Source organism: Protopterus annectens, chromosome 10.part0 (assembly GCF_019279795.1).
Source record: "Protopterus annectens isolate FY-2018-M chromosome 10.part0, PAN1.0, whole genome shotgun sequence".
NCBI lineage: Eukaryota > Metazoa > Chordata > Ceratodontiformes > Protopteridae > Protopterus > Protopterus annectens.
In genome coordinates, this window is record NC_056744.1 from 1,388,052,757 (window position 1) to 1,388,075,318 (window position 22,562).

The 22,562-nt window shown below is 39.2% G+C and overlaps 1 protein-coding gene across 1 annotated transcript in view; it reads right to left on the bottom strand.

The window, feature by feature from the left end:
• Nucleotides 1–3,711: 3,711 nt before the first annotated feature.
• The window catches only part of COL24A1 (collagen type XXIV alpha 1 chain), a 3,617,818-nt gene continuing 3,598,967 nt past the window's right edge, over nucleotides 3,712–22,562 (bottom strand). Inside the window, exon 60 of the mRNA XM_044086026.1 lies at nucleotides 3,712–6,580. Coding sequence (XP_043941961.1) covers nucleotides 6,434–6,580 — 147 coding nt within the window. The 3' untranslated portion in view covers nucleotides 3,712–6,433. The remainder of the gene's footprint in view (nucleotides 6,581–22,562) is intronic.

Below are 22,562 nucleotides of genomic sequence, written 5' to 3' on the forward strand. Positions count from 1 at the left end.
AATTTCATGAATATACATGATGGCAACAACCTAGAAGTCCACACATCTGACATTACCAATGGATTAATGCATGACATGTGGCCATAAAAGTAGTCACATGTGGACCTTAACATTCAGCAATATAGCTTCAAGTTAGCACAGCTTTTTTGTTGGAATATTACTATGAGGTTTTATGCATCAGTTTAGATTTGAAGCACATCACAAAGTTTTTAGACTCGGACATAACTATGAGCACAACATTGTCAAGTGAATACAACACAAAGCAACTCAAGAATCTAATGTTGGGCCAGGAAGTACTACTAATAGGGTTCTGTTTTTGCAAACCAGACTTCAGGTCTAAAACTAAACTTGGCAGGTTTGCTACATAGTATAAAATCGGCACTCAGACACATTAAGACAGTAATACTTGTACAGTTGTTGGCAAGATGTAAATTTATTTTCTGACAGATGGAAACTCCCCAGTGAGCTATCTTCTAGTTTCCAGCAGTAACACAGCCAAGCAAATAAAACACATGAGACACAATATAAAAGCATCCACTTGTACTGTCTGAAATTTCTTAACAAGGGTATACATACTGTTTTTGCAGGTATGAAATGCTGTACAGCAGTAATGAAAAAAAAAAAAACATTAAAAACTCTTTCACAAAAAGTATAGTTAAAAAACCCACTTCAGTTATTAATCACTGGATCTTACATTCCAAGCCTACCCTTACTCAGTTAAAAAAACATCAGACAGTGAATATGGAAATAATATATGACCATTTTCAGATAAATAAATCAATTAAATACTGAATCTGTAAAGTAACAAGAAACTGCATTAATCTTAATAGCAATGTATAGTTAAAGCAAAAGCAACAGGCCAGTTATACAGCTTTACCCATTACAGCACTGCTTTTCTTTGACATGCAAAATGAAGTAGACTGCAAACATGTTTGAGGGAAAAACACTGAATTAATGTTCTCATCAACTCAAGTCTAATTTTGCCTTCTAGCTAGTATGGACCATGTTAAGCACCATTTAAAATAAACACCCAGGAATATTTTTACATTCCATTCTATTCAAAAGAGTAGCAATAACACAACATGGACTTGTGATCCTCATATGGATTTTTTATGCCTTATACCCCACAGTTGAAAAAGACTAGTTCACATAATTCTTTGTTCAGTTTGGATACTTGACTATTTGAAATGTGACTCATGGGGAGTGTTATATTCTGTAGTGAATAATATGTCCATACTCTGGATTAAACAAAAAACTGTATAATATAAAAAAATTGATATATTAGGCTGGAGTGTTGAGATAAAAAAACACAAATTTTAACTGACCTGTACAGAACCAACTTACAAACCTTCTGGTTAGACAAAACACAGCCATTTATCAAAGCAGATACCAGAAGTACGTCTCTCATGCAGCACATCAAGTTTGGGAGCAGGCTGTATGCTTCAAATGGGATCTGCATGACTTGATATATGAAAAAATTATGTAAAACCATCTACATCTAATTTCTTTATTCTTCTGGATGGTATGTCATTCTGCACTTTTGGTTCCTGATGTTTAAAGGATGCTATTTTCAGCAGAATATGTCACTAGTGATCTTGAGAGTGCCATCTTTATGGCCATAGATTGCCAACTATTATGCTTACTTATACAAGTGATGTAATGATCTCATGCAGACGCTGTGTATCACTTCTTGATGGTGGGTCAGTGTGCTCTTGCATGGATAAGGCACTAAGATGGCTTCTCTACTACTCAAGGAGCACAAAACAGAAGAGAATTCAACTTACTGAGCACTGCTCTGGGAAGTTGAAATCACCAATCAATGTTTTCATTAGGAAATCACTGCCAGTGTGGCTCCTAAGTGTGCAAAGGCAGTGATTCCATTCTTTTGGGAAATTCCTTCCTTCTTCATGTTTATGTGCCTAAGGAATTGGTATATAAAAGATTGGGGAGTAGGGGGGCTTGCTGCTGGTACACATAGGTTTTGGGAGTGGGGTGCTTGCTGTTTTCATGGGGGTGCATGAAGGCTTGTCCTCCCAGCAAAAATGTTTAAAGTTATTTTTTTCATTGAGTTGCATTCCTGATCAGTTATTTGTTGAGATTGTTTCTCACCAAGTTGCTCCTTGACGAGTCACAGTGGAAGCCACCAGCACTAATGTTTTTTTTTTTCTCTTACAGGCCTACTGCATCTCACCACCATTGCAAATAACAAGACAATGCATTTTACCTCCTCCAAAATTATGTCAATGACTAGTACAGACCTTTTGTTAATTTTTTTTGTTTGTTTCCCAACACGTCTGTTTACGACCGACAGTGTCTCTGAGCCCTCTATAGTCTTCCATGCCACCTTTTCCCAGCACCTGCCAAAAACTAGTGACTGTTTAGGTAAAATTGCTAAAGGAAAGCATGGGATGGTCATGGACTCCAAATCTGGGATGGAATGTGTACCGGCATGTGCAAAATATTGATAATATGAAATCAAATTAATAACAAGGAAGAAAAGTATTCATGTTTTAGGCAACTATGAAAACACGGGGGAGATTGCTCACTTCGTTTATGCAGACATACTGGGAATGAAGGTACTAAGCTACAAAGTAATTAAGACACAATTTATATTGGCATTCAGAAGGCTGAGAGGATGACAAGAACAGCAGGGTGCATATTGGAGCGGAGATTCCAAAGCACTAGAATATCATCTTTTATACAATTACAATTTTACAATGTACAATTATTATTATCATCATTATGTTAAACAAATAGCTAAGAGTAAAGAAGGGATTCCAGCAGGCCATCAAGTGACTTCAAGACTTATTTATGACTAATATAAGTTGCACAGTAAATAATCTAGATGAGGCCTCTGTTCTTCCTATGGTCATGGATTTCTACAGACTAGACATTATTACCAAATATTTACTTAGTAGAGAATTAGGGATAGGAATCCAGAAGCAATGGGCTTTGATTTAAATAATGTTTTACCATACCAGATGCCCATTTGAGGACCCTCTGAGAAGCTTTTACATTTTACATACAGCTGGAGCTAGTTTATTACAAATATATATATATATATATATATATATATATATATATATATATATATATTGGGTCTATATTATTATTACCGCAAACTTTCAAAATATCAAACCACCACATAAGCGATTTCTTTCCCTTGGAAAGAAATCACTTGCCATACAAACCCCAAAAAATAACCACAAACACTAGAAAAGAGGGGGGCTTCAATCCCCACTCCCCCCAACGTGGGGGCTGCCCCCCTAACTAAATATACCAACTTGAGATTGCACTACAGCTGGGAAAATGGCAAACTGACGAGGATGCCCAAGTGATTTCTTTCCCAAGGAAAGAAATTGCTTATGTGGACGTTCGTTGTTTTCAAATTTTGCGGTTTCAAGTTCGATGAAGAGCCTTTGATAAAACGCCTCTTCAAGGAAATAATAGGAACCCTATCTATCTATCTATATATATATATATATATATATATATATATATATATATATATATAGATAGATAGATGAAAGTAATGATTTTGTCTGTCAGAATTACTATAAAGCAACTGCAACTCTAGTGCTGAACATAAGACATAACTAACAACCCTGAAGTCTGGATCTATGAAACAAAAATGAAAAAAAAAATATATATATATATATATATATATATATATATATATATATATATATATATATATATATAAAATGCATCTAAACTGTAAACACTCAATAAGCAGCATGCATTTTGCAGGATTAATAATATAAATTAGGACAATTTGGTAATAAAGTCTTGGAGGGTTCATTTTACTCAGATGAAACAATAGAAAATGCAAAATGCTTGTGCTCATCAGAAAATTGATTGGTGCACAATATGTCTACATATAATAAATATTTGTAGCACTGAATATAAGTTTGGCATCTTTATTTTATGCCTGTAATTTTGGTCTCTGAAGTTGACAGGTGGTTCTTTTTGTCATGACTTGTGTTGCAGTGTCCAGACACCATACCAACAGATGAGACTTTGAAAACGCAGCACTAAAAAGCTGTTTTAAAAAAATATTTTAACTTTGATTTATTATGCATGCATTTTTGTAAACATGTTTAATACTGAAATATTGGATACTTAAATATTCACCTACAGTTTTGTAACTGTACTGCGAAGACAGCTACTGACCTAGAAAAAGGCAATTGGCAGAGTAGTGGCACAGTTGAGCTATATGTAGCAGCAAATAAAAAATGCCAACTTCACTCATGGTATTAACAAACGGTGATGGCTTCTTTCATAATACATGTTGCTTTGTTTGCACCTTAACACCTTACCTGTCATTCTGCAACATTTTTTTTTGCTATAAATTATTATGTCTCAGAGTATTTTAGTACATATTCAGTTTGCGCTCCTATTTTTTTATGCTGCTACCAGTTATAAATATTACAAGAATCATGTTTACTCTGCCCTTATCCTTTGCACTTATTGGTATAATGACATAATGACTGTAAGCCTGGCTAGCCAAACTGACCACTCAATGACCTGTTTCACGTCATAATTTTAACTCATTGACTTGAAACTTGGCAAGCAGACCTTACTGCAGAAAATCACTACCAGTATGATATCAGAATTGATTCACTCTGGTGTTTTTCCCCATGACTGTGCGATCACACAGCCAGTATATGTAAGTAAGGGGGGGTTGTGGGTAAAGTCCCCTATATAGGATAGCATAGGGCTTGTTCCCGTGCAAAAAATGCATACTTTTATTTTTTTTTTAATTGGGTTTCATTCCCAATGAGTTGAAATCAGACAGTTTCATTAACCCCATGGGTTTAACAAAATGAGCACTTGTGTCTGCTTCTCAAAGGAGCACACAGGACTTCAAAGCTCCAAATGTTCTGGCTGCAGAAGCTTTTAACAAGATCACAGAGCCAGTATATGAAAGTTATGGATTTTGTGGGTAAAGTCCCCTATACAGGACAGTATGGGGCTTATTTACCTGCAAAAAAAGCATATTTTTTTATTGGGTTTCATCCCCAGTGAGTTGAAATAAGGCAGTTTCATCATCCCCATGGATTTAACAAAATGCTCACTAGTGCTTCTCAAAGCAGCACACAGGACTTCAAAGCACCAATGTTCTGGCTACAAAAACTTTTAACAAGCCTTTAAGGCTTCAAATTCAGAGTGTGTGTGTGTGCATGTGTGTGTGTGTGTGTGTGTGTGTGTGCATGCACGGGCATTCGTGCTGTGTGTGTGCACAAATATGACAACTCATCTGTGTTCCAGCCACATCATTGCTCTCTGAATAAGTCTCCAAAAGCATATAACTTAAATGGCAATAGCCTACTTTAGTAATTAATTTATCAACACAAGGTAAACAGAATATTCATTAACTCTGGGAATATGTCTACTAGCTAATAAGGACATAGAAGAACAAATAACATACTGGCAGCAATGCAAAGGACACAATGTATTAAAATGGGAATAAAAGTTACAAAACATACACATGCAACATCTACTTCGATGTCACAGAGTGTTTAATATCAATAAAGAAAGAGTAAGCTATGATCCAGAAACCAAAAACAAAAGAAAAAAAAGACAAAAAAACAAATAATGCCGTTGTTTTACAACAATCCTTACAATAACAAATAACTTTTGTCTATGAGCACCATATATGTCTGGCTGTCTCTGTAACACTTTAACAAAAATAAACCAAAGTATTTTAACAATGAAACAATTCATATAAATAATGTATGTAATGAAATAAGTGACCAAATTATTTAAAATTAGTACTTTTACAACAGAATATATCTTGATGTAACCAGTACATACAATAAAAAAATCTCTCATAAATTTTCATTATTAAAAACTGCTAGCACTACTGCACTTGTTATTGAATGAACCGGTGGAAGACAGGCCATGTTTGGAAGAGGTAGAGTGCCGTCTGTTAAGATGCGTATATCCTGCTAGACTGTAGACCTGTTTAGTACATAGGAATAATGCACTGATGTATATTACACACTCACACAACAGCTATTGCACATTAGGGAACATTAAAAACAAATGCTCCCTGGGTTTCTCCAGCTTTCTTAAGGCCTGTTGTATAGTGCTGTATGGCAAGATACCTTCAGGAATCTTGAAAGATTCCAAATGCAGGCATATTTCAGTTAATTCCAAGAAGCTACAGGAAAAGAATAATGATTCATAGAGGTTTAATTAAATAATAATTAGCACCACTCAGTTGTTAGTTTTCTTTCAATGCTGGTTCTCCTTTCAAGATTTGCGGAGTTCTTCCTGAGAAGTCTTAAGTGACCTGTAATACCATGTTTTACAGTTTCTTCAGTGGTTCTCCAACAAGAGGATGATAATTTTTTGTTAAGGATATCTTCCAACAGTCAACTCTATCACTGCTTCAGTATTTTGAAGGAGTCCCAACAAAGATGGTGTATCAAAGAAAGCAAACATGACCAACTTCTAAATGGTATTGTTGCCCTGAACTGAGATGAGGAAGCTGATGAATCTCAACAACTGGAAGATGATTGCTATCCTGAGTGTGAAAAAGGAATTGTGTCTTGTGCCAGTTGCCATCTTGCACCTATAAGATACCAAAAATCATATAATTATTTTGTTTAGTATCTGAACAGTGTATATGAGAATCATTGATAAGAGACAAACATTAAGATCATCACAGTTATGCTTAGTACTGTTAACAACAAAGCCAACTGTAAAGACCAATTTCCAGCTTGTACTCTCCATGACCATACCAGTTCTGATATGTCTAGCCACAATATATCAAAATTCAGACTTCAAAGTTCTCACAACATTAAAATGTTCACTTTGGAGGTGATCATAACTATTGTTGCTCCAGATAAGCTCTTTCTATGAGAACGAATAACAACTCAGTGAAAAGGTGGTCATTACTGCATGCTTAGTCACTGTTTTAAATTTGCTTGCTTTACAGACACTTTATATTCCAATGATAGTTCCTAGCATTTTTAGCTGGCATCCATGGCTTAAGGGGAAATGAAGCTCTTAAGATATAAACTTATGCCTGTTGCTAAATGTAGCACGATCCAGCTCAGAAAGACAAAACTTGCACTCTAGTATCTCAGCATGCATCCTATGGTCCATAGCTTTGTGATATGGCTTATACACTTATGAACAAATCAAACATTATGAGAACTTATCAAAAAGCTGGCCTACTAAACTATGAGAACTGTAAAGAATAGCAAAGAGAAAACATGCAGACTAACCAAGCATTAGTATAAAGATGTCTGCACAGCAGGTTTTTGAACTGAAATAAAGATGGATAAGAAAATGTCCTTCTTAGAATCTTTCCAGTAAGGAAGAACTATGGATGAAGTAATAATTAGGTATAGACAGATTAGCACAGGTCATCAAAAAAGGGTCTGATGCTGAAAATGAACTATGGACTGGAAAAAGACTATTCAATGTTAATTTAGACAGCTATAGATAATTTTTAAAACAGATACGCTAGGAATACACTTCTGTTTCTCAGTGCTTTTAGTGTTAACTCTAACAAGGGTAAAAAAGGATGCCACCTGAATAGTTTTGCACTAACACCTGCACTGAACCTCAGCAGGGGTTTAAATTATGCCCCCTGAGATGTCATTGTCTGACAGCTGTACTGACCATGCATGTTTGAGAAATAAAATATAGTGTGTGTGTGTGTGTGTGTGTGTGTGTGTGTGTGTGTGTGTGTGTGTGTGTGTGTGTGTGTGTGTGTGTGTGTGTGTGTGTGTGTGTGTGTGTGTGAGACACTTCTTAATGAAACACAAGTCATCACTACTCAATGACTTCAAAAGTATACATTTTCTGCCCACAAAATTCTTCTGTGGGCATAATGGGGACTGCATTCTCACAGCTGGCCTAAATTGTATTAACATACACCAGCTCACATAATATAAGGCAAAGTGGAAAACACACACACACACCAGTAAAGTCAGTAATCTGAGTTGCGGCCGTGATGGATTCTACCACAATCATTCATTAGGTTTTCATATATAGCTTCCTAATGAAACACAGAGTCTAAAATTATAGCACCCACCCACAAAAAAAAGTAAACAAAAACACACACACACACACACACACACACACACACACACACACACACACACACACACACACACACACCAATAAACTCACTGTTGCTGTGAGCTATGGCTGTGATGGGTTTTGCCATAATCACACATTAGGATTCCATATATAACTTCCTTATGAAAAACTCAGTCTAAACTCATCACATCTAATTAAAAAAAAAAATGAATAAATTCTCATTCCTACAAGTTGTGGCTACAATGAGTTCTGCTGCAATTGCTCATTCATCAGGTTCACAAACACACACATGCACATGTAATATATTACACATATATATATATATATATATATATATATATATATATATATATATATGTGTGTGTGTGTGTGTGTGTGTGTGTGTGAAAGCATACACACACTTAGTTACACTATGCATGGTTAATCACCACACACTCATGCTCGTTTTAGAGTTTTTGCTGTGTAATGATCTGCCAGTCATGTACAACTTTGTGGAAATTGTGGAGTTTCCATTTTCTTTTGACTAGCTGACTTTGTAGACCACGATTCTGATTAATTTAGGTGGCTTTGTGTATGAATGAGTGGTGTGCTAAGTAACATAAAAATAAGTTATGGACTTACCATAACATTCCATGTGGGTTGTTCATCTCGACTTCATTCTTTACTGTTGGGTTCTGAGCCGATATGGCCAATTGCAAAGCTCGAGGTCTTCAAATAGCTCAAGGCTTCAGATCTTGTTTGCTGTGTATACTAATACCATATGTCATTCTTACATTCCTACAGAAAAGGAAGAGAAGGTTTGAGTAACCAGGATGGAACCAGCATCTCGGTCATCTATCAGCCCAGGAAGGGTTAGGAGGGAGGGACGTAAGAATGAAGGCGAGATGAACAACTCACATCGAACGTTATGGTGAGTACATAACTTCTTTATGTGAAGTTGTTCAATCTCGCCGTTCATTCTTTACTGATGGGTAGTGTCCCAAGCACCATCAATCTAGGGTGGCTCACGGGAGTATATTTCTCAGGACCGTGGATCCAAAGGAGGCCCTGTCCCTGGAGGCCTTGTCAACTTTGTAATGAGTGATAAAAGTATGAGGTTTTGACCAAGTGGCTGCTGCACAAATATTATCAACAGGAAGTCTGGCAGAAAAGGTAGATGATACAGAAACTGCTCTGGTTGAGTGAGCTTTAATCTTGCGTTGCAAAGCTATATTGGCAGCTGAATAGGCAAAGGTGATACAATCAGATAACCATTTAGACAGAGTAGTTTTAGCCACTGGTCTCCCTTTCCCGGAATCTGAAAATGAAACAAAAAGCTGGTCTGATTTCCTAAAATCTTTTGTTCTATCCAAAGAGAATCTGAGCTGTCTGTGAACTTCTAGTTTGTGCAGCATATACTCTAAATTGTTAGACTGATTGGGGAAAAAAACTGGCAAATCAATAACTTGGTTGAGATTGGTTTCAGTGCAAACTTTGGGCAAGAATGAGGGATTTGTTCTAAGTGATACTCTGTCAGGGTGAAATATCAAATAGGGAGGCTTGATGTATAAAGCCTGAAGCTCTGACACTCTGCGGTCAGAAGTAATAGCTACCAGAAAGATGGTCTTCCAAGACAAAAATTTGAGATCACAAGATGAAGCTGGCTCAAATGGCAGGAGAATTATACGTGAAAGCATAACATTTAGATTCCATGGAGAATAGGGAGATTTCACAGGAGGTCTCATATGAAAAGCCCCTTTGGGAAATGCTTTGGATAACTTGTGAGACATGATACTCAAACCTTCAAATCAAGATGAAAATTAGAAATAGCAGCCAATTGTACCCGAACTGCTGCTGCTGCAGCTCCTTCACTGAAAATCATAGTCAAGAATTGTAAAATAGAAGCCATAGGGGCTTGGTAAGGATCAATATTATTTTTTGAGGCCCATATAGAAAATTTCTTCCATTTGCTAAGATACAGCTTTCTGGTACAAGAGTTGTGAGAGGACAAAAGGATCTGTTTTGCCTCATTGGAAAGGTTATGGAACCTGGCTATGATGGGAACTGGAGCAGTCAAGCTGTCAGCTTCAGGGACTGCAGAGAAGGATGAAGGTCCCCCGACGGGTGTGTCAGAAGGTCTGGAACTGGGTCCAGGATCCAAAGATCCTCCAAAAGATGAGGTCGAAGGAAGGGGAACCAAATCTGACAAGGCCAATAAGGGGCAATAAGAATGACGGTCCTTCCCAGGGATTTTGATTTCTGTAGAACCTTGGGTATCAACGGGATTGGTGGAAATGCATAGAGGAGACCCGGAGGCCAATCGTGCACAAGTGCGTCCCTTGGGGCTTCTCCCAGAGGGAGAATGAGGGCAAAGTAGCTGCTGCATTTCATGTTTATGTGACTGGCAAAAAGGTTGCAGAAAGGCTGGCCCCACCTGCGGAATATCTTGTCACCAATTTCTTTCTTGAGGGACCACTAGTAGGGCAACCAGATTGCCCTGCTCAGTTTGTCTGCTATCACGTTGGATCTCCCCGAGATGTGCGTTGCCAACAGAAAGCACTGGGTGGAAACAGCTCACTGCCAAATTCTGAGAGCCTCTCGACAAAGGGGGTAAGACCTGGTTCCTCCTTGTTTGTTCAAGTACAAGACCACCGACATGTTGTCTGTCTGAATCGCAATCGTACCCAGAGGGAGAGAGTCCTGAAAGTACTGCAACGCCAAAAGTACTGCTCTCATCTCCAGGAAACTGATATGCAGATGTGTCTCTTGATCAGTCCATGTGCCTTGGGCAGTCTTTCCCTGAAAATGCCCCCCCCCCCCCCCCCCCATCAGGGAAGCGTCCATGGTGGTAGCACAAATGGGCGTCCTATCGTGACATGAAGTGAGGTCAACTACCACTGAAGGTCCTTCTCGCAAGAATTTGTGATCATTATGGTGTGATTCATGGGAAGCTCTTGGTAAGACCGTTGAGTGAACAATAGCCAGTGAAGTATTCTCATGTGCATACGAGCAAGTGGTATGGCTAGAATTGCTGCTGCCATCATGCCTGATACTTTCAGAACTTCCGATGCTGGTGCTTTGTCCTTTGATATCAGGATGCTGACATGTTGACGAAGAAGACAGACTCTTTCTATTGGAAGTCTCAGAGTGGTTGTAGTGGTGTCCAATTCTGCCCCTATAAAAACGATATGCTGCGATGGCGACAAGGCAGATTTTTCTGAGTTGATTGTAATGCCCAGATGATTGCAGAGTGACAGAGTGGACTCCCTGGTTTGAATGAGTTGATGCCTGGTGGTGGCGGTAAGGAGCCAGTCGTCTAGGGACAGAAACACCTGGAATCCTAGACGCCTCAGGTGAGCCGTGACCACTGCCATGCATTTGATGAACACTCTGGGGGCTGTAGTGAGACCAAAGGGCAGGGCTCGAAACTGATATTGATTGGCTCCCAGCCGGAAGCGCAGATGATCCCTGGATGGTCTGGCAATTTTTATGTGGTAATACGCATCTTTGAGATCTATCGAGCACATCCAATTGTCTTTCCCTAAGAAGGGAAGTATAGACTGAAGCATGACCATCCGAAACTTCTCTTTCTTTACGTATTGATTCATCGTGCTGAGGTCCAGTATGGGTCTCCAGTCCCCCATCTTCTTTGGAACCAAAAAGAATCTTGAGTAAGTTCTGGATCCTGTCTGGTTTGCTGGGACTGGTTGGATGACTCTTTTTCTTAGCAACATTTGGACCTCTACTACTGCTTGATCCCTGTAACTGGGTAGAACATCCGGGATTCGTCTTATGATTGGAGAGGGTGTGGCGAATGGTATGAAGTATCCTCTGGATATGATCCTTTGTACCCAGCTGTCTTTTGTTATATTGAGCCAGGCGTCTGGGTACAAAGATAAGTGACCCCAGACTGCCTCCAGAGCAGAACAGTCGGGCCTCCTCTCAGGAGTGCTGGTAGGGTGTCCCAGAGAAGTTATCTCTGTCACCCTGGTGTTTTGTGACCCCCCTCTGCCACGAGGGTGGTGTCTTCCATTATTACCCCTCCTCTGCTACTGGAGGGGGGTTCACCACATGTGTCCTGAATGGCTCTTCAGGCTTTTCGGAACCACATTTTTCCTCCCCTTTGACCTTTGGGGTATGGTCGGGTAGGGGTGGAAAAACAGACTCTGACGGCAGACAGAGTCTTTCCGTCCTGTTCACACCTGGTTAAGGTTTCCTTCACTTTAGGCCCGAAAAGGGATGAGCCATCAAAGGGAGATCTCTTTGCAACCTAGGAAAATGGGTTAAGTAGTTCAGCAAACGGAGAGCAAAGGTCGCTGAACTGAACATGTGCTTCCCATATCTATCCATAATCCTGAAGTCTCTGTTAGGAGGCTGGACAGATGAGGAAGTCTCAGACATTTACTTCTTGGTGGCCGCCGCCACCACCATGGCATCAACCAGAACACCTTTAGCTAAAAATGTTTTGTCAACTGGGGCTGAAATAAATTTATTAGGCCTCCTGAGGACAGGCTCCATAGAATCTGGAGACTCCATGCCCTTCGTGAGACCAGCCGAAACATCTAATCAAAGGGCGGAGTCACCCAAGAGGTGGAGGGCTGAGACCCGAAACCTTCAGGAGAACTGACTCATCCTCAGTAGGGCTTTTGGATTACCAGTCACCCCTCTGCCTAAGGATCTCAAGTATCTCAGCGAATGAGATATCCTCAGAGGGGGACTGTGGGGACCCTTCTGACTCATCTAAGTCAGTATCCGATGTGAGACACTCTTGCACGGAGTCTAGGTGCTTCCTCTTGCACAATCTCTTCCTGGGAACCTCATCAGTGGGGGCTCTGGAGAGGTCTTGGAAGAGCAGGGGCCACAAATTGGGGCTTCCTGAGGCTCTGGGACACTTGGTCAGGATGTGTGATGCAGAAGCAGAGACAGGCACTTTTGGTGAGGAGGCAGGCAGACCCGAGGTCGAGGATGTCCTGGGAGACATGACTCTCCTCACTGCATCGAAAGCACCTCTGCTCCGATGTGAGGGAGCCAACGGATCCGAGGAAATCATCGACAACCCTGGCACCGGGACAGTAGGCTTCGAGCTAGAGGTAGGAGCTGAACTCACCCAAGCCGAGGCCCTGAGAGGCAAAGTGGGAACCGACAAGTCAGTTCAACTTTCCTCCCCGGTCCCGACCAGAGAGTGTCGGCTTCTAGAGTCCTCGATTCGCACCGAGGAAGTCAGAGTACATGGAGCCGAATACACTGGAGCAGGCGTCGGCTCCAAGGGTTCCACTAACATCAGGTCTGCCTCCTCCGGCTCCGAAGGACCAGCACGGCTCGGAGGAGGAATAGTAATAGTTGGTGCAATGATTTATGGCTCCAAAGCCATTTGGGTCGAAGCCGATAACATTTTGGCTAATGCCGGTGATGACAACAGCTTCTGTACCACACGATCCAAGTCCAGATCCGACAGGCTGAAAGATGATCGAGACGATCTTACCATAGTTGGTACCGACTGGAGAATAGGTCTCTTCGGAGCTTCAGAGACCGGTTCCAAGGCAGGGGACTGGCTCTGAAGGCAGTGGAGCCAAAGTCAATGACTTCTTCAATTTTTTTGAGTCTGAAGACTTGGAAGACTTTGAATACCGACTGAAACCATCCTGGTCACTCTAAGCTTCCTGAAAGGAAGGCTTTAACAAGCCTCTATTGATTAGTTACCTCTTCCTTTCCTGCAGGTCCCTAGAGGAGAAGGAATGACAAAGGGCACAATTGTCTTGCAAATGCAGAGCCCCTAGACAATAAACACAACTTTTTGAACCCAGATTTGGGGTGCTTGTCTTGATCCACCATAATAAAGTTAGGGATATTTACTTCACACAAAAAAAAATAGTAAATTTTCTCCAAACAGAACAGATAGCAGGTAAGACTTAATAAAAACAGGCTAAAACACACACATACACATACAACATGTGAAGTCACACAAAGCAGACTATCTAACAAGATAGCTGCTGAGAAATAACAATGTTATCTAAATAAGTACAGTACACTATAAATTAGTAACAAAGACTAAGCCTTATAAATACAAAAAGGCTAGACAGACCACACCACTACCTAAGAAATGTGACAAGAGTTCACAAATAGCACAGCAAGCTGACAGAAGGAAAGGCAATAAGCTTATCTATATAAACACAGGTTTACTGAACTAAGCCTTACATAAAAACTTGAAGGCTAGACAGACAACATCTATAAGAACTACAACTAACTACGCCAAAAAGAGGCCAAATAGAAATATCTGAAAAATAGTAAAAGGGAACAACACACTAAAAGCTATAAGAGCTTTATAAACAAACCTAGCTAACTATACTATCAAAAACTTTTATAGAATTTTTAATAAAAAATTTTCTTTTCTGGCTCGAGCTAATTCAGAACCTCCGATCTGTTGCAGCGGCAAACTAGATCTGAGGTAATTCACAGGTGCATCATGGGATAGGGACTTGGCCTCGAGCTATTTGAAGACCTCGAGCTTTGCAATTGGCCGTATCGGAGCTGAGGGATCGGCTCCAAACCCATCAGTAAAGAATAAACAGCGAGATTGAACAACTTTACATAGTGTGTTTTGATTAATTTTGATTGAGTGGGTGTGTGGTTTGAGTGTAGGAAACATACAATACATTTAGTGACTTCTATGTGAGGTTTAATGAATGATTTAGGGCTTACTGCTTTGTATATTTCTTTATTTTATTTTTGTAAGTAATAATTTAATGATATCACTGCACCTTATAGAGTTAGATGTTTTTTGCGTCAGCAGTTATGGAGCAGTGGTTAGAGTTTAGCTGAGTAAAGTACAGTTGTGACCAAGTATACCTGCCAAAACAGCAGATCTTTAAGGAGATGTCAGTGCAACAGTAAGGTATAACATCTGCTACATTCCACCTTAACTGTGTCATCTCTCAGCCTGAAGTTTCCTTTCCTGTAGTTAACCACAGAGATCCCATGCTGAAAGGCACTGATTAGATAGGCATGAGTATTCCTTATGTATGCCATGCACTGGTGCATGTTCTCTTTAGTTCTTTCCAGCAGAATTTCAGACCAGAAATATATTTAACTTTACAAAAAAAAGTACAAAGCACTGCGTTATTCTTAATTAAATTAAAATTACAATGACAATTTTATAAGAAGTGATGAATTATGGAAAAGCAAAACTATTTAAAGTATAGATAAAAGCAAAAGTTAATGAACATGCTATCTTAGAACAGTATTTATGGTAATCATGTGTGACACACCAGACAAAATACTTACATGCAAAGGTTTCTAAGAAAGAATGGCTGCTGGATGGTAGAAGAGGAACTTTAGTGGCATATGCACACCGTCTTGTCTCCCTCTCTCTCTCTCTCTCTATATATATATATATATGGTAACTTGGCACGTAAAAAATCAACTACCAATCATTAGCGGACCGGAGGTCCGCTGTGGCGACCCCTAACCAGGAAAAGCCGAAAGAGACAACAACAACAACATATGAGTGTAAGTTGGATGGCTGAGCAGTTTTTGATCAACAGAGGACTTGATTATATTTCAAGTCATAATTCAACCACTAAATGCTATGTAAGCAGGACCCTCGTCCCACAGGAATCATATAACTATCAAGCTGTCTCTAGAAGATTATCATGGATACTACCTCTTGAGGAAGCCAGAGTCTTCAGGGAGCTAAATGTCAAGTACGAAGAATGAAGGCAGTCTGGAAGGTTTCCCTGAAACTTGAAAGAGAAGAGATTGAAGCTGTTATCCTGAACAGCTAATGGAATTACTACTGTTTGGGAAAGTGTGGGACCAGCATCTGTAAACACTGTTGTTTTCTGGCCAAGTTTAGAAAGAAGTCAAATAGTCAAACACTGCTTGTTTGCTGGCCAAATATAGAATAAAAACCTGAAATATTTTTGCAAGACCAGCAAATTAATACTACATACATCCCCCAACACCACACACACACACACACACACACACACACACACACACACACACACACACACACACACACACACATATATAGAAACAAAACCATGTCTGTTTGGATAAACAATAGTTAAAAATACTATTTCTTATAAATAAATGAATACCAATGATAAAGAACCATAAAAAGTTTCAGAATACTTGATGCTGGTTGGTATATCAAGGAACACCTGTCCCAGTATACTAATTCTTTACATACCATGAGAAGGAAAACGTATTGAGCAACTAATATATAACTGAGAATTCTTTAATGACAATGTATAATTAACTTGGTCAAACACTTCATTGTACTAATTTATTAGTAGTGATACTGCCACCAAAGCAGTCAGATATAAAGTATTGTGAAAAATTTCTTGAAACAAAAACAGGCGACTTGAACATTGCCACCCTGACTGGAGAATGACTATTAAGCTGGCATAAAGCTCGGGCAGTAAAAAAGCAAACAGCTACCACATTTTTTCACTCACTAAACAGAGTTTTGCCTTATAAGTATCAGGTCATAGAACACTCCTGGGCACATGCTAGTTGCACAATAACACACACCCTGTTAAGGATTATTGCGTTCAAACAAATAACCAAAAGAAAGTTGCAAAGCACACATTACGCACCTAGCAACCAACAAAATATGTGCCCAATACAGCCCAAAATGCATGGAGATAGTACACACAATACGGATGCTAAAAAACAGTTTAACAAACACCAAAGTAAATTTTTTAAGACCAAATTATACCATAAAGCATTTTTGTCTTTACATCTTCTAAGACGTTTAGCAGAGCTCATCACAATATGAAAATACCCCTTCCAGTGACTATCCTAACTCATGAATAATTACTAAAGACCCAAGAGATTTTAAACTATAAAATGAAATGGATACGCAAGTAACAAATATTTACCTTAAATTAAACACACCACTTCTCTCTACCTCAACTGTACATAGATAAAAAGAAAATAAGATAATAACCAAGACTTCAAGAATTTCCCAGTGATAAACAGAGTGTAAGAAAAGTATAAAAAAACTATTTGGACTATAATATAAAAAGTTCCACCATACCTAAATGGTAACCATTTCCTATGACATCAAAAATTCCCCTATTACTAATACAATATAAAGGCAGCACTGAAATAAAATACACAAATATGCCAAAAAACCTATAAAATACTGTAAAATCCTACTACATCATACCAATTACTAATACCATCTTTAAAATATATTGTTGTTTGTCTTTTCGGCTTTTCCCGGTTAGGGGTCGCCACAGCGGAACTCTGGTCCGCTAATGATTGGCAGTAGATTTTTATGGTGCCGAGTTGCCAGCCCGACGCCCAACCTTCAGCGAAGGCACGCCCATTCACGCATGTCTTTCAAACGCCACTCTCTTCAAAGCTTAGCTGCTCTTAATTTAAGAACAGAAATAGTTTTATCTATGCACAACTGAGGTAGGGAGAAGTATAAAATATTTGTTACTTGCATATTCATTTCATTTCATAGTTTAAAATCTCTCTGGTCTTTTTCACTTATTCATGAGCAAGGATATTTATTGGAAGGGTTGTGGTCATATTGCGATGAGTTCTGATTAAGCCTTAGGAAGTTGTAAAGTCAACCATTTTAATCTGAAATGTAGTGTTAAATGTTTACTTTGGTATTCTTTAAATTATTTTTGTGTCACTATTGTGTGCACTGTCTCTATACCTTTTAGAAAATATTGTTTATGTATTTAAACACCCCAGTTAAATAACTATGGGAGATAGGAGAGTACCTTTACTGTTACAAAGTCTATTCTTCAAAGATTTGTGTTTAGATTGTATGTTTATTTATTTATTTTTATTTGATTGCTGGGAAAGTCTGACATTTTCAGAGGTGACCTACTGAGAAAAGCTCAGGAAAGTTTGTAGAAAAAAAAACAAGTCCATAAAGGACATAGTACATTAAAAATTTAAAGGGGTATAAAAGTTACAGAGTGATAAATTAGATAAATTAAGATTAATGCAATATAATGTGCAGTATAATAAAAATATAGATTAGGAATAGAGAAGTAAGCTGAACAGTTTCGGTGACAGAATGCAGAACCATAGCCTTCAGACTGCACGTGATAAACATAAGGAGACAGAGGTATACATCTGAATAAAATGATGTACAAATATAGTCAAGTGGAGTGATAATGTGAGACGTGAGATGTGTATGTGTGAAATGTATGCTGTAAAAACTAGGGGATTATGTAAAGTTATGTTCGCAGCAGCATACTATGTCAAGCATTAACTCAATCCCTGAGTGCAAAAATGAGCTGCAGGGGTCCGCAAGATGTGTAGGATACTGAGGGCTGTAAGATCCCTATGATTTGACTCCAAAATAGGAGTCTGGCTCACTATGCCACAATACTTGTGCCAATGCAAAACTTCTAAGTAAGGGAGATTCCCATTAAAGTCAGTGGGCCTATGTGACAATAACTGCAGCTACACCTATATGTCAGAATAGGAACAGTTGCACAGCCTGCTGTATAACCCAAATCCATGTAGTAGAAAATCAGATTTGAGCGGTACAGACAAGATGTCAGATCCAATACTGATGGATGGTAGTGTATTTCATGAGCCATTCCTTCTACCCTTAGGTAACTCAAAATGCATTTTTAAAAAGCTGAATTACACTCATGGAGTAAAGCACTGTAGCATGACACCCTTGTAATGCAATGCCATGCTGCACGCATGACAATTCTTTCCTGTCATGCATATACAGTAGCATAGCCAACATTCAGCTGGTGTTATGGGGATGTCCGCTTTAGATGTTCTTGAAAGTTGCATGGCAAGCATGATGATCATCAGATTATGTCAAGAATAGGCAACTTGGTTGATTAAAAAATTATTTTGAACCTCATTACCTGCTCTGGGTATAGTCGGTATCATTAATGCTTTCGACATAAGTGTAGTAGCAGGTAGTAATAGGAATACTCCACCCTATCAAAGGGAAGAGTTGGGATTTAGTATCAGGCTAGTGTTTCAGGGTGGCTCAGGCCCCAAACTACACTATCCTGGTCCTTATGGATTCTTGACCCTGTCAGGAAAGTAAGTATATTTACATACAACTATATAATCTTTTTCAGGGAAAGACACTGTAACAGTAAACTTGCACTGTGACTCTAACTACCTTTCAATAAACTGGGACACCTAGAACTCCAGTATAGAATATGCCAAAAAATTCTCCTGAGCACCTGGTAAATAAACCTACTAGAGGACACAGCATTCCAGATCTGATTCTTACAAATATGTCCGCCTCTTGTACTACTATTCAGGTATCTCCTTTCCTATGGAAGTCTGTCCATAAATTTGTGACCTTCTCCTTTAAACTCCCAAAAGCTCCTAAAGCAAATCCCGATGAATTTAAGGACCTCAGACATGCTACCCTCAACCAACTCTGTGGCAAAATATCAAAATTCACTTATGACTGCACCTCCCTTGACTTCTAAATTCTATACCCATTTAGAAAAAAAAGCATAGAACTGGCAGTCCCTATGACACTAATGTAAACAGATGCTTCTGTTTATTCTTTTTGTTTCTTTCTCCCTTCTTCTCTCTTTCTCCTTGTTTAGTTTTAAGAAATGTAGGTACTGGAATGTAACAAAAAAGGGGGTTCTGGTTAAAAGAGCATGATAAAAGAAAAACTGTGTGCTTTTCCTCGTTTTTACATAGGGGAATGACTGTGTTAGCTTCATATAGTAATACGTTTTCACACAAAGCAAGTAAATGAAAAAGAATATTGAATATTATAAGGTCTTTTTCATAGTAAACAGTCCTGCATCTGGTTCTCATGTCACTAGCAGACAACCTGATAAAGAGAAATGGCTTGGAGAAAATGTTCTCTGAAAGCATTCAAATGTGTCCCAGCTGAGAGAGCTGCAATGATAAGGCAAAACCAGACAGCACTTAACAGAATCACAGGCTCGACTGTGTGTCTTAGCATGGATAAGCTTTCTTTCTGTTTAGCTTCAGAATGTGTCTCTGGCTGTCAGTTTGGAACTTATATTCTTATTAAGGTGTAAAACTTCAGTATTTGAAGATGTACATAGTTTTGCGTGTTACTATTACGTTAGTAAGTTTTAGGAGAGGGGTACTGAGTGCGAGTGTGTGTGTGTGTGTGTGTGTGTGTGTGTGTGTGTGTGTGTGTGTGTGTGTGTGTGTGTGTGTGTGTGTGTGTGTGTGTGTGTGTGCGCGCGTGTGTGTGTGTTTATTTGAGGGTTTTCAATAAAACAAAAAGTTCTGCAAGATGTGACAAAGGCTCAAATGAAGATGACAAGAAACAGTTGTATAAAAGATTAACCTGTCAGTGCATGCATGTAACACATAAGCTGGAACTAGACACTTAACAAAATCTGTTATACATAAAAGGTGGAAATAATAATCCCTCAAGAATATGATTCTTTCTATAATGTCTTTTAATGTTAATGATCTCAGAGATAAATCCAAAAAAGAAAGAGTAGTAAACTATATTAAAAATGTAGAGTGCAAACAGTTATGCTACAGGAGACATACTTGGAAATAACTGAACATGTGAATTTGATAAAGAAAGGTTTTCAGGATGGCTATTCAGCAGAATACCTGGGGCAAAGGAAGAGAAGAGTACTTACACTAATTGCAAGAGGTGCTCCAATAATAGAAGAGGAAAAAAAAGACAATAGTGATAGATTTGTAGTACTAATGGGCTACTGGCAAGGAAGGAGGATTACACTGGCATGTACTTATATTCCACTGAAAACTGCTATAATAGAGGTAAAGAAAATTCTGGAAGAAATAATCAGCTTTCAGCAAGGAATATTACTTACAGGTGGGGACTGGAATTTTATTTGCGTGCAGATGTGTCTGGGGGGTCCAGAACAGGAAATATAACACAGGAGGGTAGATTTTTAAAGATATTTATGAAAATATTTGGCACCAAGCTTAGAGAGCTGATTACAAGGAAGATAAAGTACAGTTGGGTACCTACCATAAATGTAGATGTTCGAGTGTATTTACTGTTGCAGTCATTACTCTTGGGTTATACTGCTGGCAGGCTACCCGCAGTCAGCCTGAATTCCAAAGTCTAGGTCCGGCATCGGTTGCTGTCACCTCTTCCCTGACGTCAGTGTGCCAGGGGTATAAAAGATGCAACCAATGCCATTTTCTTCAGTTTTTCTTGCCCCAGATGTCAGGTGCCCCCAAAATGGTAGGCTAAAAAATTATGCCAATAATTATGCATGCAGTAAAATAAACATTTCCTTCATCTACAAGCAAATACACCACATAGGTTGTATAAGATAGAGAAGTATAGGTAAGTCCCAGCAAGGAAAAGGGGATGGTGGTTGGGTAACCTGGACTGCAACAGTGAATACACTCGAACATCTACATTTATGGTAGTTACACAACTGTACTATGTTCATCGTGTTTCACTGTTGCAGTCATTACTCTTGGGTTGAATCCCAAAGCTGAGGTTGGGTGGCTGGGCCTAAATAGGATTAGGAGAGGCTATAAGGCCTTGCAGAACTGCAGTGGCGAAGCCTGCTCTGGATTTAGAGTAGAGAGGTAAATGGTAGTGCTTTGTAAAAGTGTGCACTGAACTCCAAGTTGCAGCCTCTAAAATGTCTTTGGTTGGTACTCCTCTGAGAAAGGCTGCTGAAGCGGCTGCTGCCCTGGTAGAATGAGGCCTAATGCCCTTGGGCACTGATTTGCCATGTTGTGAGTAGCAGAAACGAATGCAGTGGCCTATCCATTTTGAAATAGTCTGTTTTGAGATAGGCTTTCCTTGAGGTCCTGCAGCATATGCCACTAAAAGTTGCTCAGTTTTTCTGAAAGCTTTAGTTCTGTCCAAGTAGAAGCATAGTTGTCTGTGTATGTCCAAGGAATGCAGAAGTCTCTCACCCTTATAAAAGGTTCCACAGCCATGAGTGCCTGTAACTCTGAAACTCGTCTTGCAGAGGTTATTGCTAGGAGCAGAGCTATTTTCCAAGATAAAAACTTTATATCAGCTGTATTGGCTGACTCAAAAGGTGGCAATGTGAGTTTTTCCAAGACATAATTGAGGTCCCATGCAGGTATTGGGGCTCTCCTTGGAGATCTTATGTTTTTGGCCCTTCTGAGGTACTGCCTTAGCAATGGATGGGAAAAAATAGGAGGTTCCGTATTGTAATGAGCTGAAATGGCAGAGGCATGAATTTTAATTGATGAAAAGGATAGGTCTTTGTCCAGCATCTCAGTTAGGTATTGTACAATCTGAGGAATATTTGGTACAGATGTGTCAATTCCTTGTGCCTGGTTCCAAGCACAGAATCTTTTCCGTTTTTCTGCATAAGATTTTCTGGTACTGAGCCTCCTGGCCACCAAAATAACATCCATCACTGCTTTAGAGAGAGGTATGTTTTGAATGGTTACATTATCCGCCATGCTGCCAGATTTAGGGTCCTGAGTTGGCTGTGCAGAATCTGATTGTTTCGCTGGGTCAGAAAGTGAGGAATTAGAGGCAATGTCCAGGCTGGGCCTTGAGACAAGCTTTTTAGGATTGGGTACCAGTG